At 36.1% G+C, this 15,072-nt stretch overlaps 1 protein-coding gene and 1 long non-coding RNA gene across 8 annotated transcripts in view; one reads left to right on the top strand and one right to left on the bottom strand.

The window, feature by feature from the left end:
- The window catches only part of SLCO1C1 (solute carrier organic anion transporter family member 1C1), a 78,033-nt gene extending 72,780 nt beyond the window's left edge, over positions 1–5,253 (top strand). For 3 of the 7 annotated variants that reach the window (XM_082421066.1, XM_082421067.1, XM_082421071.1), the window contains 2 exons: positions 1,036–1,153; positions 2,684–5,253. In XM_082421066.1, the coding sequence (XP_082277192.1) occupies positions 1,036–1,153; positions 2,684–2,906 (341 nt within the window). In that variant the 3' untranslated portion in view covers positions 2,907–5,253. Of the gene's footprint in view, positions 1–1,035; positions 1,251–2,683 lie in introns of all 7 variants that reach the window. The other 4 variants (XM_082421068.1, XM_082421072.1, XM_082421069.1 and 1 more) reach the window with 4 other exon arrangements.
- The window catches only part of LOC309641247, a 214,818-nt gene that overhangs the window by 107,706 nt on the left and 92,040 nt on the right, over positions 1–15,072 (bottom strand). The gene's annotated exons all lie outside the window — the stretch shown is intronic.

The raw sequence follows: 15,072 nt of genomic DNA, 5'->3' as shown, positions 1-15,072 counted from the left end.
TCGCCCCAGCTTTTCCCTCCCACCCCATGTCAAGTCCATTCTCTATGTCTACCTCTTTATTCCTGCCTACCTGGTTTGAATCCTGATTAGAATGAGCCAACTCTAAAACACTGCTTTGAAGACATTCAGAAAAGTTTGAATATGGGTTTTTGATAGGATTAAAGAAATTATAAAATGTGTCATGTGTTAAATGGCAGAGTGATATATTTTTTAAAAATGTCAGAGATGTGTTCTGAAATACATATAAGGAGAATGATGTGATATCTGAGGTATCTCTTAAAATATTAAAAAAAATAGTTTCTGGATGCACGTTGGGTTGTGGGACTGGAGAGAGATAACACAGGAGTGGCAAAATATTGATATTAATAATTATTAAAGTTAGTGACGGTACATGAGGTTGTATTACATCATCCTCTCTAATTCTGTGAATGTTTGAATTTGCCATTATGAAAATTTTAAAACATACAGAAGATGGCAAGCATTTGAATCTTGAGGAACATCTTCACGTTATTAAGAGCAATGTAAAGTTAGTTATCACCTAAATGTTTTTCAGTGGCAAATAATCTATTTAGATGGACAATGTATATAAAGAGAATTTTTATTTAAGATACCAAATAATCTAAACTGACTGTTAGATATCTTTATCTATGTGATCTTCTTGCTTACAGGATTTTATGCAAAATAGGGTCAGTTAGCTCTTTTTTGAATCTGGAATTCTTCTCATCCTGGTACAGAAAGGGAAAGACCCTTGCAAATATTTTCCTTTGTAAATGTACATTTTCCTTACAAAAAGAAAACTTATGCTGTGTCTTCGGAGCTTCTCCTATGACTTCTGTTTCTCAAAATTGTCAGCTCAAAATAATCTTTATACCAGAGGCATATTTTGGGGTGACACATTCTGGTTTTCTACAGATGCCCTGTCATCTCCAAAGCAGTGAATTTTGGACTGACTGTGGTTTCTGAGAATCATTAATTATAGGCTAACCAAAAAGATATGCATATATTTTTAGCAGCAATTATTTGTTTTTCTCACAGCAGGAATCCCAGCTCCCGTATATTTTGGAGTTTTGATTGATACTTCATGCCTCAAATGGGGATTTAAAAGATGTGGAAGTAGAGGATCCTGCAGATTATATGATTCAAATGCTTTTAGGTACCGTATCAAACTCATTCCCACATCTCACGGCTACCACATCCCAGGTTTACACAATGCAATTGGCACTAATAATCCTCAAGTAGTTTCATTGCTTGTAAGGAAAAGGAGAGTCTAATCAAGAACTTTGTTCTGTTTTATAGAATAATTCTATTATTATCTGATTATTTGGCTAGATCTTTCATTTTCCCCCCATTCTTAATCTTGACTCCCATTTTAAATGAGTAATCATTTTAAAAAAATATGACATAAGATTTCAGAATAGAGTAGAATTTTCAAAGTTTGTGCACACAAGTGAGTTAATTCCCTGAAACTCAGAAGCATTTAAATCTAGGTCACATTTGGGGTTTAATTCTATTCTTTTTCAAACTGAGCCAAACTGTCCCATTTACGTCAGATATAATCCCTCTGGGCAAGAGTTGGATTTGGCTGTAAATCTGTCCGGCTTTTATTGCCAAACTGATGTTCAATTATTCCAGTACTTGAAATGCATAAAAGTAAAAGGTTTTCTCTGTGTGTGTGAGTGTGTATGGGGTTGAGGGCATGGTTTTTTTTCACTATGGTATCATTCAGTTCAATTCATCAAACATTTAGTTTCCTTATTGCTTAAAGCAATACTTCAATGGCTTAAAAGCAAGAAGGATTTTTTTTTTTTTCAATTTACAAGCTGAGTATTCTCTAGAGAAATAAACTTGGTGCTGAACTGTGTAAGTTGGAAGCTGGATGTGAATTTAGCCGACCATCTCAAATAAATTTGCTTGACTTAATAGGCTTTGATGTTATGTGAGAAATTTATTTTGGTCTTTGAAAGGGACCTGATCTATGAGGAGAATTGGCGCTTTCTTCACATTTACTAAGGCTGTATTTTAGTGCAAAGACAATGTAATTCAATCAGAGACTATGAGTGTACATACAAGGTAACCAGCATGAATCATTTAACCTGTCCTTTCAAACCTTTGTGTCTTATAATCTAATGTAGAACTAAAGGCTACTCATGGAAGAAATGGATTGAAACCTCTGGTTTGTTCTTAAGTCAGTCTACTCTAATGAGAGCTCTGGTTTCCCCTTAATGTTCCTTCTTGCAGTTTTTCCGTAGAAGTGAATTTGGGCAAGCTTCGAGGGAAGGGTAACCACATAATTTATCATGCAAACCTGGGTACTTTTGAGAGTGAAAGGGGGCACTATTAAAAACTACACTGGGACAACACTAGCATCATCTGGGACTGTTCTGGGCAAACAGGGATATAGTTACCTGGTCTAAGGAAATAATTTACAGAGAGGATGGGACGGATTATATAATTATCAGTGACTGAAAATGATGGTACTACTAAAATTGCTTTATATTAGCTTACTGCCTTCAATAGTCTGTCAAATGTTCATAGAAAGGTCTTTTATAGCCACTGAATCTGCATTCTTAAAACCATCCTCATGATAGTTTTATTGATATTGATATTTTTGGATGATATTATTACATTTTATTTAAAGTTGGATAGTTGCAATAATTAAGATGGACATTCTCTCTTCTTCTAGACACATGTATCTGGGACTAACCATGATCCTTGGCACCATGTCCATTTTCCTAAGTACTGCAGTACTTTTCACTTTAAAGAAAAAGTATGTTTCAAAACACAGAAGCTTCAGAACCAAGAGAGAAAGAACAATGGTGTCTACAAGAATCAGGAAGGAAAACTGTACGACGAGTGATCATTTGCTACAACCCAGCTATTGGCCAGGCAAAGAAACGCAACTTTAGACAAATGATGACTTGAAGCCATGTTTTCCAATTTCTGGAAATTCTGCAAACAAATTTTAAGCAAAAGGGTTTTAAATGTGTAAATTCTTTCTCCTTTCAAAAAGATGTCTACTTTGTTTTTGATCCTAAGTATTAGATAATGTACCTGATAATATAATTAATCATGTTACAGAAGGTGTAGATGGTAAAGTTAATCTTAAATATTTTAATTTATAAACAAATTCCTTATATTATTTACTCATTCTGCTTAACTTTGCCTGTGCCCATTGATATATTAGCTGTACTCCTAACAGAACAATTGTCGCTGTAGTTTAATGGCTATGTGTAAAGTAATTTCTAAACTGAGATACTTGCCTAGGATAAGAGAATACTTTAAAAAAATTAAATGACATCTTGGTCTCCTTCAAATATCACCTTAATGATGATGTTAGGATGGAGTCAGAACATGTAGAGGAAGATTTCGTTTTAAGCTCCTTCTTTCTTTTGAAATACAATAATTGATATAGAAATGTATATTTGCAAATGATCTTGGAGGATTCGAATTTTGAATTACTAACTCTTCTACCATTACTAACTCTTCTGCATGTATTTTATGTGTGAGATTTTAAGTGACCATAGTTGTAAAGTAATAAAATTAATATTAATATGCTTTCCTGTCTTTCTATGAATTCAATGGAGTAAAAAATATCGTTAAATACTGCCCATATTTTAATGTATATAAGCAGCTCCAGACTTATGATTGTGATGTGGTCCTAAAATATATTTGAAAGTGCATTTCTGAAAGTCAACAATAAACTTAGATGTTATAACAGGAACACAGAGTGATGGGGTGAGTGATGGTGTGGTCCCTTTTGGTGCTCTCCCTGGCATCTGTCACAAGGCTTCTGGGCAGGGTGGTGCCACTGGTACAGTTTGCCAGATAGCTCTCTGTTTCTCTGTAACTGAAAAAGCCATGCCAGGCATTTCCTGTTCACTGGCTTCCTGGTCCTGCTCTCACTGGAACTAGTACATTCAGCAGTCCACCATCTTTAATCTTCAGCTCTACTGTGTGTTATGTCTTTCTTCCTCTACCACTGCTGCACCCTAGAAGGGGCCTGACCTTCCCAAGAAAAGCAAACTTAGGTAGATCCACCCCTCCCTTGCAGTGGAGTCTTGAAATCATGCCACAATTCTTAGCAGCCTTTAGAACACACAAACAGGGCACTCCCAACAAGGAGTCTCTTTGAGGTATTTCTTGGGAGCCTGAGTCCAACAAAAAAGTTCAGCTCAGAAATGCAGTCACGGTACTTCCCTGGTGGTGCAGTGGTTAAGAATCCGCCTGCCAATGCAGGGGACACGGGTTCGAGCCCCTGAGGGAGGATCCCACATGCCGCAGAGCAACTAAGCCCGTGTGTCACAACTACTGAGCCTGCACTCTTAGCCCATGAGCCACAACTACTGAGCCTGCGTGCCACAACTACTGAAGCCTGTGTGCTGCAACTGCTGAAGCCTGTGCGCCTGGAGCCCGTGCTCCACAACAGGAGAGGCCACCGCAATGAGTAACCTGTGCACCACAGTGAAGAGTGGCCCCCACTTGCCGCAACTGGAGAAAGTCCGCGCACAGCAACGAAGACCCAACGCAGCCAAAAATGAATAAATAAATAAATAAAAAAGAAATGCAGTCGCCTTACTCACACAGTGGAAGGATCAAATAAAATTTCCCCTTACGTACCAGTCCTGAGAATATGATGAATGGAAAAAACTAGAGATGAAAAGTGTGGGGATGGAGAGCAGTGAAAATTTCCTTTAAATACATATTAATTTTGCCATTTTATTTGAATTGGTGGTGCCAGATTATTTCATATTTTACTATTTTTAAAAATGAAAATAGGCTTGGTTTGTTTCCAGCAGGCCTACTTCAGACCTGCTGCTGCTGTACTAACTTGTGAGCAGGAATCCTTTTTGTCATCTCAGTATCAGTCTTACCCATAGCGGATATTTACTGAACGGGTGAGTGGGTACACTTGTCAAGAGTTTTCTTTGTAGAGATATAATTGAAATTCAAGTTCCTCATCCTGTCTCCCACATCCTCTTTATTTTTCAAAGCTTTTGTAGCAACATCCTGAAAAGTAACTTCTTTGCAAGTAAATTTCTAAACAGGATCCTATCCAATGTACTCTCGAATGACTTGAAAAGTAAAAATTAGCATAAAGCATATTTAAAATGATCTTTTTCATAAAAGCACCAACTGTTAATGAAAAGCATATTTTTATGCATAACTGTTAATTCAACAGTGGAATTATACATACTAAACTCATTTGTATGGCATATGAGGGTATCATTTAGTGGCAAAGTGAATTTACTAAAAGGAACCTTGACGTTTTAAATGAGTAAATTCAGCTGACAGAAGTAAGCAGGCTTTTCATGCCTCAGAAAGCACATGAGGTTTTTTTGTTTTTTTTTTTTCGAGAAACCAAACCCCATTTCAGAGGTCAAAACATTCCCTCAGCCCCAGGGCCAAACATTAGAGGTAAGGCCTTGATGGACATGTGGGATCCCACAGTTGCACCACTTTATTCATTTATTATACAGTCATGACCCCTGGAGGTGACCAGCACCTCAAATGAACATATGATTCACTCTAACCTTCAGACAGGAAACACTCCAGCAATATCATTTTATAAGTGGAGTGACTTCAATTGGATTAAAAGACTTGCCCAAGGTGGAGGCAGTCAAACTAATGCTGGGTTCTTCCATTACATCATGATGCCTCTAAAGCAGGTAATAAAAACAAACAATCTGAAACCTCTAAAAACAGCTGGAAGAATTTTTGTGACCATGAGCAGTTAAGAAATCTCCAGTTATTATAAATTCATAGACTCAGACATAAAAGATTGAAAGAATAAGTTGACTGTAACATGTACAGTTATAATTGTTATAATAACTATTAAATATAACAAATACTAAGCACTCTCTTTATGTGTGCTGAGTGCTTTAGACACATTATCTCAATTTCAAAGGTCAAAATAACCTTATGTATTAGGTATAAGTACTGGTATGTTCAGAGGAAGCTTACAGAGTTTTAGTTACTTGTGCAAAGCCAATATTTTCTCGCAGCTGGTAAAGCCAAGATTTAAACTGAGGTTTATCAAATTCAAACAGCAACGTTACCCCCATACTGATCTAGATCCTGAATTGTTGTCTTCCACTAACTTCGCTGAAAGTCAAATTTTGTACATAGACATTAGAGAAGTTTTAGCATGCTAAACCACGCACATGGTTAAAAAAAAAATCATATGGTACAAAATGATTTAAAATGAGAAGTAACAGTCCTTCACACCACCTTCACTTCTATTCCTCAAAGGGAATTACTTCTAACCAGTTTGGTTTGTTGGTTTTTCTGATGGTCACTTCCAGTATCTTTAAATAATATGCACATACCACTTTCTTGATTTATTAACGTGGGCAATGTTTACTGACTCTCTCTTCTGATAGATTAGAACTAATGTCATTTACTCATGCCCTGTTGTTCTTCGCCCTGTAATCTGTACATGCTGGGGTCACTATTCTGAGTTCCTCAAATGTCACACCAAAACCTCCATTTCTTGTTCAATAAACATCAAGTATCGTATGTTTCCCCATTTCTCAAAATGAAGACCTTAGAGGTTCCCTCCCTTCCCTCCATGTCTCCAAACTCTGGCCCATCTCCCTCTTTCTGTTAGCTGTACCTTTACTTTTACATTGTTAAGAATGATGACAATTATAGTCAACTCTGCAACCATTAAATCTAGGAAAGACCTGAGTGGTTATTATGATCATGACCAATGCCATCTACTGTTGAAGTCATGAAACCTACCGTTAGAGAAAAATGAAAAAGACGGAAAAACATATTTAATGAGGCATTAGGGGCACATTAGCATATTTAAATATTAATAAGTGTGATGTTTAAAAGTGTTTTATGTTTGAATAATTTGGGAATATAATGAGTTAATGATAGCTCTCATATGATTGCCAAATCTCTCAGATTCTTTAATGTGATGCGGTACATTGCCAGTCTACTAAAGGGGATGTGTATCTCAAACTTATTTGGCATTGAATCCACTGTTTTATTAACAAGTCTTGGACCTAACTAATTTTCAGTACAATATATTTGGAAAACACAAGTTTATCCTTCTCTTTGTAAAATCTTTTGCTATCTTTATCAGCTTCTGTCAAGATTATGCAGTTTTATAAAATTAACTAGAAAACTATTTTGTTTTAAAATGTCTGGAAAAGATTTTACAACATAGGAATTTTCTGTTCCTTTTACATTTGAAAAAATGTTTTTAGCCTTTTTGAGAAATAATCCTTGAAAAGTTGTTGACTGGTTATTCTAGCTTTAAAAAAAAAAGCAGCTTACTGATTCAACTTTCAACATTTGTATTTTTTCTATAAAAATCTTCCAGATTTTTAAAAGACATTTTTAATACTATAAACTTAGAGCAATTAAGATAATTATTATACCCTTTTCCCATTCTTAATTTTGTGTATTTGGGTTTGTCTTTTTTGCATATTATGCTTGCCAGGAACTTATTCCATTGGACTTTTCAGAGAAATGGCATTTGTGATTTGCTATTTAATTGTTTAACTTCTGTATTTTACTTTACTTTTTTTCCTTCTGCTTTCTTTAGGCATGCTTTTCAAAAAACTCTTTACCTAAATACTTAATTCGTAGTCTTACAACTGTATGCTCTAACTTAGTAATAAAAATTTTAATATGTCAATGTTCAGCTTTGTTCGTAACACAAAGGTTTGCCATGCTGTAGTACCAATGATGTTTTCCTGTTTACAAATGCATTCTTGATTTTCTATTTGATTCAAAATTCCTATTTGTTCTAAAAGGAGAATGATTTAAAATTTCCCTGTGTTCAGATATTTCTGTTTAAACTTTTAATTTTTAGATTAATTACATTTATAATTAGGGAATGTAGCCTATTCAATTTATTATTTTGGAAATTTGAGGGTTTAAGCCAAATCATCATCAATTTGTGAAAATGTTCAGATTTTAAAAATAAAGTATGTTCATTGATTATAGATGATAATACTAGGTATATATTTACCAAACCAAACCAATTAAATTTTATACCATTCACATCTTTTGATAGTTATTTTCTTTCCTGTTTTCTCTTCAAGGCTTGAGAGTCAAGATCTTCCGATTACAATTGAATGAGTTTTTGTGAATTGCTTCCACTTTTAAAAAAAGGTTTATTTGTAGAATTGAATGTTGTGTTTCATAAATATTGTATCCTTATAATGCATATATTTGATTTTTAAAACTTTGCCATAGTTAATAATTTTTCTTTGAATTGTATTTTAAATAAATTAATTCTCTTAATTAATTAACATTGCCATTTCTGCTTTCTTTATTGATTGTGTTTACTTGATATATCTTTGGTCCTAACTTTATTTTAAAAAATTTCCTGTGTTTTGTTTAAGGTTCGATATTTGTTAACAGTACAGAATTGAATTTTATTTTTACTTTATTAAAAATTTTGTCTATTAATAAGATACTTAATTATCATATGTAATGTTTGGCTTTATTTTTGCTATATTGTTCATTAAATTTTTTCCCTTATGTTTTCCTTTCATTCTTCCATATGCTATATGTACTATCTTTTTGCTTTTATTTCTCAGAATTATAGAAGTCATAGCCTCTTCTTCCACACTCTGAAAAATATTCTGCCATTGGTTATCCCAAAATTATAAAAATATACTTTGATATTCTCTTTTAAAAATTCCAAGAATCAGATAATAAATACTGTCTGTTGACTCTCTTTATGCAAGTTTAGGCATTTAAAACGTTAAATTTAAAAGACTTAAATGTAAGACCTGAAACCATAAAGCTCCTAGAAGAAAACATTGGGATAAGCTCCTTGACATTAGTCATGGCATGGTTTTTTAGATTTGCACCCAAAGCAAGCACAACAATAGCAAAAATAAATAAGTGGGACTACATCAAACTAAAAAGCTTCTGCACAGGAAAGGAAACCCTCAACAAAATGAAAAGGCAACCTATGGCATGGAAGAAAATCATATAAGTGGTGAATATCCAAAATATATAAAGAACTCATACAACTCAATAGTAGAACACAAACAATATGATTAAAAAATGGGCACAGGATCTGAACAGACATTTTCCAAAGAAGATATACAAATAGCTAACAGATACATGAAAAGGTGCTCAACATTACTAACCATCAGGGAAACCATCAAATCAAAACCACAATGAGATACCACTTCACACCTGTTAAAATGGCTATCATCAAAAAAAGGCAAGACCTAACAAGTGTTGGTAAAGATGTGGAGAAAAGAGAACCCTTGTACACTGCTGGTAGGAATGTACAAATTTTTCAGCCACTATGGAAAACAGTATGGAGATTCCTCAAAAAATTAAAAATAGAACTACCATATGATCCAGGAATTTCATTTCTGGGAATATATCCAAAGGAAATGAAAACAGTATCTCAAAGAGATATCTACCCTCCCATGTTCATTGCAGGATTATTCACAATAGACAAGATATGAAAACAACTACGTGTCTGTCACACATGAATGGATATACATCAATTACAGATCGATAAAGCTAAACTTTTAAAAAAATTTTAACTAAAAAGAAGTTTTTACTTCCTATCTCATCTCTTACCCACAAGCCCAAGATTTTTTTTAATAATGTAATTAAGGATTTAAGACTTAAGTTATTAATAAATTATTTTTACTTTCTAAATCTTTTTGCTATATAGACAAATTTACAAGGAAAATTTCATGCATGCATCCTTTCCTTATCTTTATTTATTTATTTAAAATAGACTCCTAGGGATAGAATGTTTCAAACATATTAACCAACAGCATTCCAAAAGGCAAAGACAGTAGAGCCTTACACAAACAGCATTTGAAAGATTAGCTCTCCTCAAACTTCACTAATCTATCAATTTTATAAATTAAAAATGGCATCTCAATGTTTTGATTTTCATGTCTTTGCCAGTGAGTTAAAACTTTTACATGTGTACTGGTCATATCTCTTCTTTTAGAGATTGTGTTCACAGCCTTGCTTATATGTTTGTTTTGGTAGTTATCTTATTAATGATAAGATAACACATTACTGTGTCCCATGTAAAATAATTATTTTTCTAATTTGGGAGCTGTATTAGTTTGCTATAGCTGCCATAACAAAATACCATACTGGGTGGCTCAAACAACAGAAATTTATTTTCTCACAGTCTGGAGGCTAGAAGTCCAAGGTCAAGGTTTGGCAGGGTTTGTTTCTTTTGAGGGCTCTGGGCTTGCAGACAGCTGCCTTCTCACTGTGCTCACAAGGTCTTTTCTCTGTGCATATGCATCCCTGATGTCTCTTTTTCTGTCCTAACCTCCTCTTGTTATAAGAACCAGACAAATTGTGTTCAGGCCCATTCTAATGCCCTCATTTTAACTTAACCATACCTTTAAAGACCCTATCACCAAATACACTCATGTTCTAAGGTACTGTTTCTGTCTAGGGTCACTCTATATAAGAATTATATCTGTAAAATGTAAAAATACATTTTAATTTCTGACAACTCATGTCTTCCTTCGTATGATTCTTTTCTAAAATTTCTTAAATATGTTCATTCTTTTTTTCTGAATAAGTTTACGATTATTTTGTCAGGTTCCAAAAATATCCAATTGAGACTACTAATCTAAAAGAGAGAAAAAAAGCTACTTGTTTCTTCTCTGTACTATATACAACATTTAAACTAAAAGAAAAACCTCATTTTTCTCAAGCAGGGTTTTTTTTTTTTTTCCTGCACACTGACCAATTCTCCAGCACCAGCTGGATGTCCTACAATTTAACTCAATTTTATCTACCTGGAGTAATTGTCAGATTCCCACAGATTAAGAGCTCATCCGACAAGACTGGGCCCCCCCCCCTTCAGAGGACAATCACCTGTGCTTCTGACCATCTGGCTATAAATCAAAGATGACCACAACCACCGCTTCAGGTTCAATACAGGCAAACCTCGGAGATATTGCGTGTTCGGTTTCAGACCACAGCCATAAAGTGAATATAGTCTACTAAGTGTGCCATCGCAGTAGGTCTAAAAAAACAATGTACATACTTTAATTTAAAAATATTTTATATTGCTAGAAAAATGCTAACCAGCACCCTTCAGCAAGTCATGCATAGTAGTAACATCGAAGATCATTGATCGCAGCTGACCAAAACAAATAATGAAAACATTTGAAATATTTTAAGAATTACCAAAATGTGACACAGAGACATATGTGAGCAAATGCTGTTGGAAAAACAGAGCCAATAGACTTGTTTGACACAGGGTTGCCACAAACCCTCAATTTGTAAAAGACGCAATTATCCGTGAAGCACAAGTTGGGCTGCACCCCCGCAGGCCTCCAAGACCTGTACTTGCCCAGCTTCAAGACTGAAGAAAGAGCCCAAAGTCAGGGCAGAGACATCAATGGTTTAACGGATGTGGGGTAGCTTACCTCTCTGAAGCAAGGTCCTGACACATCACCCCACCCAGTGAAACAGACGGAGGGCATGACATGGCGGCAGTCTTGTTTCCGGGGCGGGGAGGGGGAGGTCGCCAGTTATAGGGGGAATTGATGTCAGGTTGGCTCGTCAGTTACCAGGGGAACTAGCAGAGGGGCACGCCCCTTACTGCCCCTTTGATAAGAGCAATCACTGGCTGAAACCTGCGGCAAGTATATAGGAAAGTCAGTCAAGTGAGTAGGGTGTAGGTGAAGCAGGCGCTTACTGGTCGAGCCCGGGATGTACAGAGAGCAAGAGAACAGCCACCGTGAGTGGCCTGACCATACACACAATAAAATGAAGTATGCCCTAGACAGCTCACAGAACTCAGGAAGACTTACTAGATTACTGATTTATTACGAGAGGATACCACTCAAGAACAGTCAAATGGAAGAAATGCATGGGGCAAGGTATGTGGGAAGGAGTACGTAGCTTTCGTGTTCTTTCCAGGTACATCACCCTCCCAGCTCTTCCAAGGGTTTACCAACCTGGAAGTTCTCTGAAACCGCGCATCGTTTTGGGTTTTTTTTATGGAAGTTTCATAAGTAAGCAAGATTGATTAAGTCATTGACCATTAGTGATGAACTCAACCCCCTGCCTCTCTCCCATCCCTGGTGGTGGTGGGGAGGCAGGGCTGAAAGTTGCAGTGGTTCAAGTATTTGGTTTCCCTGGCAACCAGCCCCACTTCCTTAGGGACTTTCCTAAAATTACCTCATTAACATAAACTCAGGTGGTTGAAAGGGGCTTGTTATGAAGAACAAAAATGCCCCTTTCAACTTTATCACTTATCACTTAGGAAATTCCAATGGTTTTAGGAGCTCTGTCCTTATTATAAATCACAGTGTCACATAATCTTGTAGCACCAACCCTAGAAACCGATATTTTTATAACATTGAGTCTGCCCATTAGCAACATAGTTTATGTTTCTCAATAAAATTTTATACTTTAAAAAAATATATACACACCAAATATTTCTTACTAAGTTTACTTATAGTCTTCAATATTTATGTTGTTAATATAATTTGGAATGTTTTATTCTCTTCTATTTTCTTTTTTTTTATTTAACATCTTTATTACAGCATAATTGCTTTACAGTGTTGCCTATTTTATTTTCTAAAAGATTATTTAGGATCTTTTATTCTACTTTCTGTGTAACAGATTTAGCAAAGCTATTAGGAGCTTCACGTTAATATTTTAACTGGCCTTCTTTACCAAAGTCCATTATTTGTTTAGTTTGCTCAATTGATTCTCTAGGTGTTTCTTGGGAGGTGATCAGAGTATCTATGAAAGAGTGTTATTTTGACTCCTTTTCAAAGTTGATACTTCTTATGTCATTTTTTTCTTGTCTGATAGAAAAGCCAGTGATATATATGTCATACATCTAAAATTTAAATTTGCTTATGATTTAAATCTGCTATTCAAAATCATCTGGTAAGGACTTCCCTGGTGGCGCAGTGGTTAAGAATCCGCCTGCCAATGCCGGGGACATGGGTTCCAGCCCTGGTCTGGGAAGATCCCACATGCTGCAGAGCAACAAAGCCCGTGCGCCACAACTACTGAGCCCGCGTGCCACAACTACTGAAGCCTGTGTGCCTAGAGTCCGTGCTCTGCAACAAGAGAAGCCACCGCCATGAGAAGCCCACGCACTGCAACGAAGATTAGTCACCGCTCACCGCAACTAGAGAAAGCCCGCGCACAGCAACGAAGACCCAATGCAGCCAAAAATAAAATACATTAATTAATTAATTTTAAAAAATCATCTGGTAGCCTTCCAACATTTTCAGGAAACCTCAGACATCCTTGGTAAAATGTGGCCTTTCAGGATCTGGTCCCTGACAACCTCTTCACTCCATCTCCCACAAAAACCCTCACTCAAATTCTTCACTACAGCCCATGGCCCATTGTATTATACTACGTGTAGTTTCCTAAATGTGCTGTTCAGACCTGCTATTTTTTTTTGCCTAGAAAACACTTTCTCCTTTTTTTCACCTTTTCACCCAGCTCAGGGCTTCTCAAACTTTATTATGTCTATGAATCACCTGGAGATCTTGTTTGAAAAACAGATGTGATTCAGTGGTTCTGGGGTGAGGCCTGAGATTCTGCACTTCTAACTAGCCCCACAGACCAGCAGCATCACATCCTGAGCAAGGACCTTGTTCATTCCTCCTCCTCCATGACGATTTAGTTCAGTCACCTCTAGTCAGCTTTCCCTGGCCCTCAGCCTCACTGCACCCCCAAAGTACCAGGTAGTGGCCCAGTACAGACTGATGGTAGAGATTCTTTTATTAATCTATACCATCTTGTATATTACTGGACACACGTTACAAACTCAGTGTTGAATAAATGAATGAACTAATGATATAGGAAAAATAAACTTCCTTTAGGAATTGTGAACAAGATCAATAAAATCACACCTTACATAATTCTTCCTGAAATTTCTATATTCTGTATTGAATTCACTGCAGGAAGAATTTGGCAAGAATAGACTAGAATGAAATAGAGTATGGAAATCGAAATAGGTTAAGTGCTCTAAAGTTTTTCTGGATCTTTGAAATTTTGACCACATTGAAAAAACATAACAAATAAGGAAATACTATTTTCTATTACCTAAGCAGGTAGATATTTGATGAACTCTACAAATCACTTTTCCAAAAAAACCTCAATTTTAATTTAGATATGTATTTTATCTTGCAGCATTTCTATCATTTCTATATAATTCTTTTTTTTTTTGGCTGCGCAGCGTGCGGGATCTTAGTTCCCCGACCAGGGAATGAACCTGTGCCCCCTGCAGTGGAAGCGCAGTGTCTTAACCACTGAACCGTCAGGAAGTCCCTCTATATAATTCTTTTTTTTGCCCATTTCTTTAAAGTCTATAAAGCATTTTACCATATATTTTTTCTCTTAATTTCACATAAAGATCGATAATATTTTTTCCCATTATACATGAAAAGCCTGACTATAAGAGGATTACACAAGTTAACCTTACTTGCTAAGGTCGTAGAGTCAGGTATTGGTAGAGCAAGAGCCAAACCCTGCATCTTCTGATGCCTAGTCCAGTGTTCTAGACACTTACCAAACCTGATTGAAACTTTTTTAAAGTCCCAAACCAGCAGAGTCCATGATATGATGCCATATTCATGATATTCAATTTTGATTGTGATAAAATCAAATTTTACCTCCATTCCACAATTTTTTTCCTGTACTTAAATAACAAAATTAGTTTTCCTCTCCTGTTGTTTTCTTTTCTCCTTTTTCTTTCTAGCTGAGATTTCTGGGCTGGCTAAAACGGTTGATTTGTGGGTAAAGAAGAATGTTTGGTAGCTCACACCCTGCAAAAAACCCTGTAACAGCAGTAGGGCTGGCTAATGAACACAGAGCACCTATCACCATGGTAATTAGAGTATCAGCAATGGAGGGCATCTCAGAAATTGTTAGTGAACAGATAGGAGGATGAGGGCCCTGGAAGTGAAAGGTCTCATAGTCCGAAAACATCCAGTTACTTACTGACTGTGCTGAGCTTGCTGGCTGGGCACCTGGCGTCCTGTAATCTCTCATCCAGGCCCGCCATTGATCAACCTGAGTTGAAAATCAAAGACTTTGAAATTCAAGGTGGACGAGGCTGGG

Source organism: Balaenoptera physalus, assembly GCF_965194825.1.
Source record: "Balaenoptera physalus genome assembly, chromosome: 13".
NCBI classification, from domain to species: domain Eukaryota; kingdom Metazoa; phylum Chordata; class Mammalia; order Artiodactyla; family Balaenopteridae; genus Balaenoptera; species Balaenoptera physalus.
Note: the sequence above shows the minus strand (reverse complement) of the source record. Positions and strands in the feature narration are given on the sequence as shown.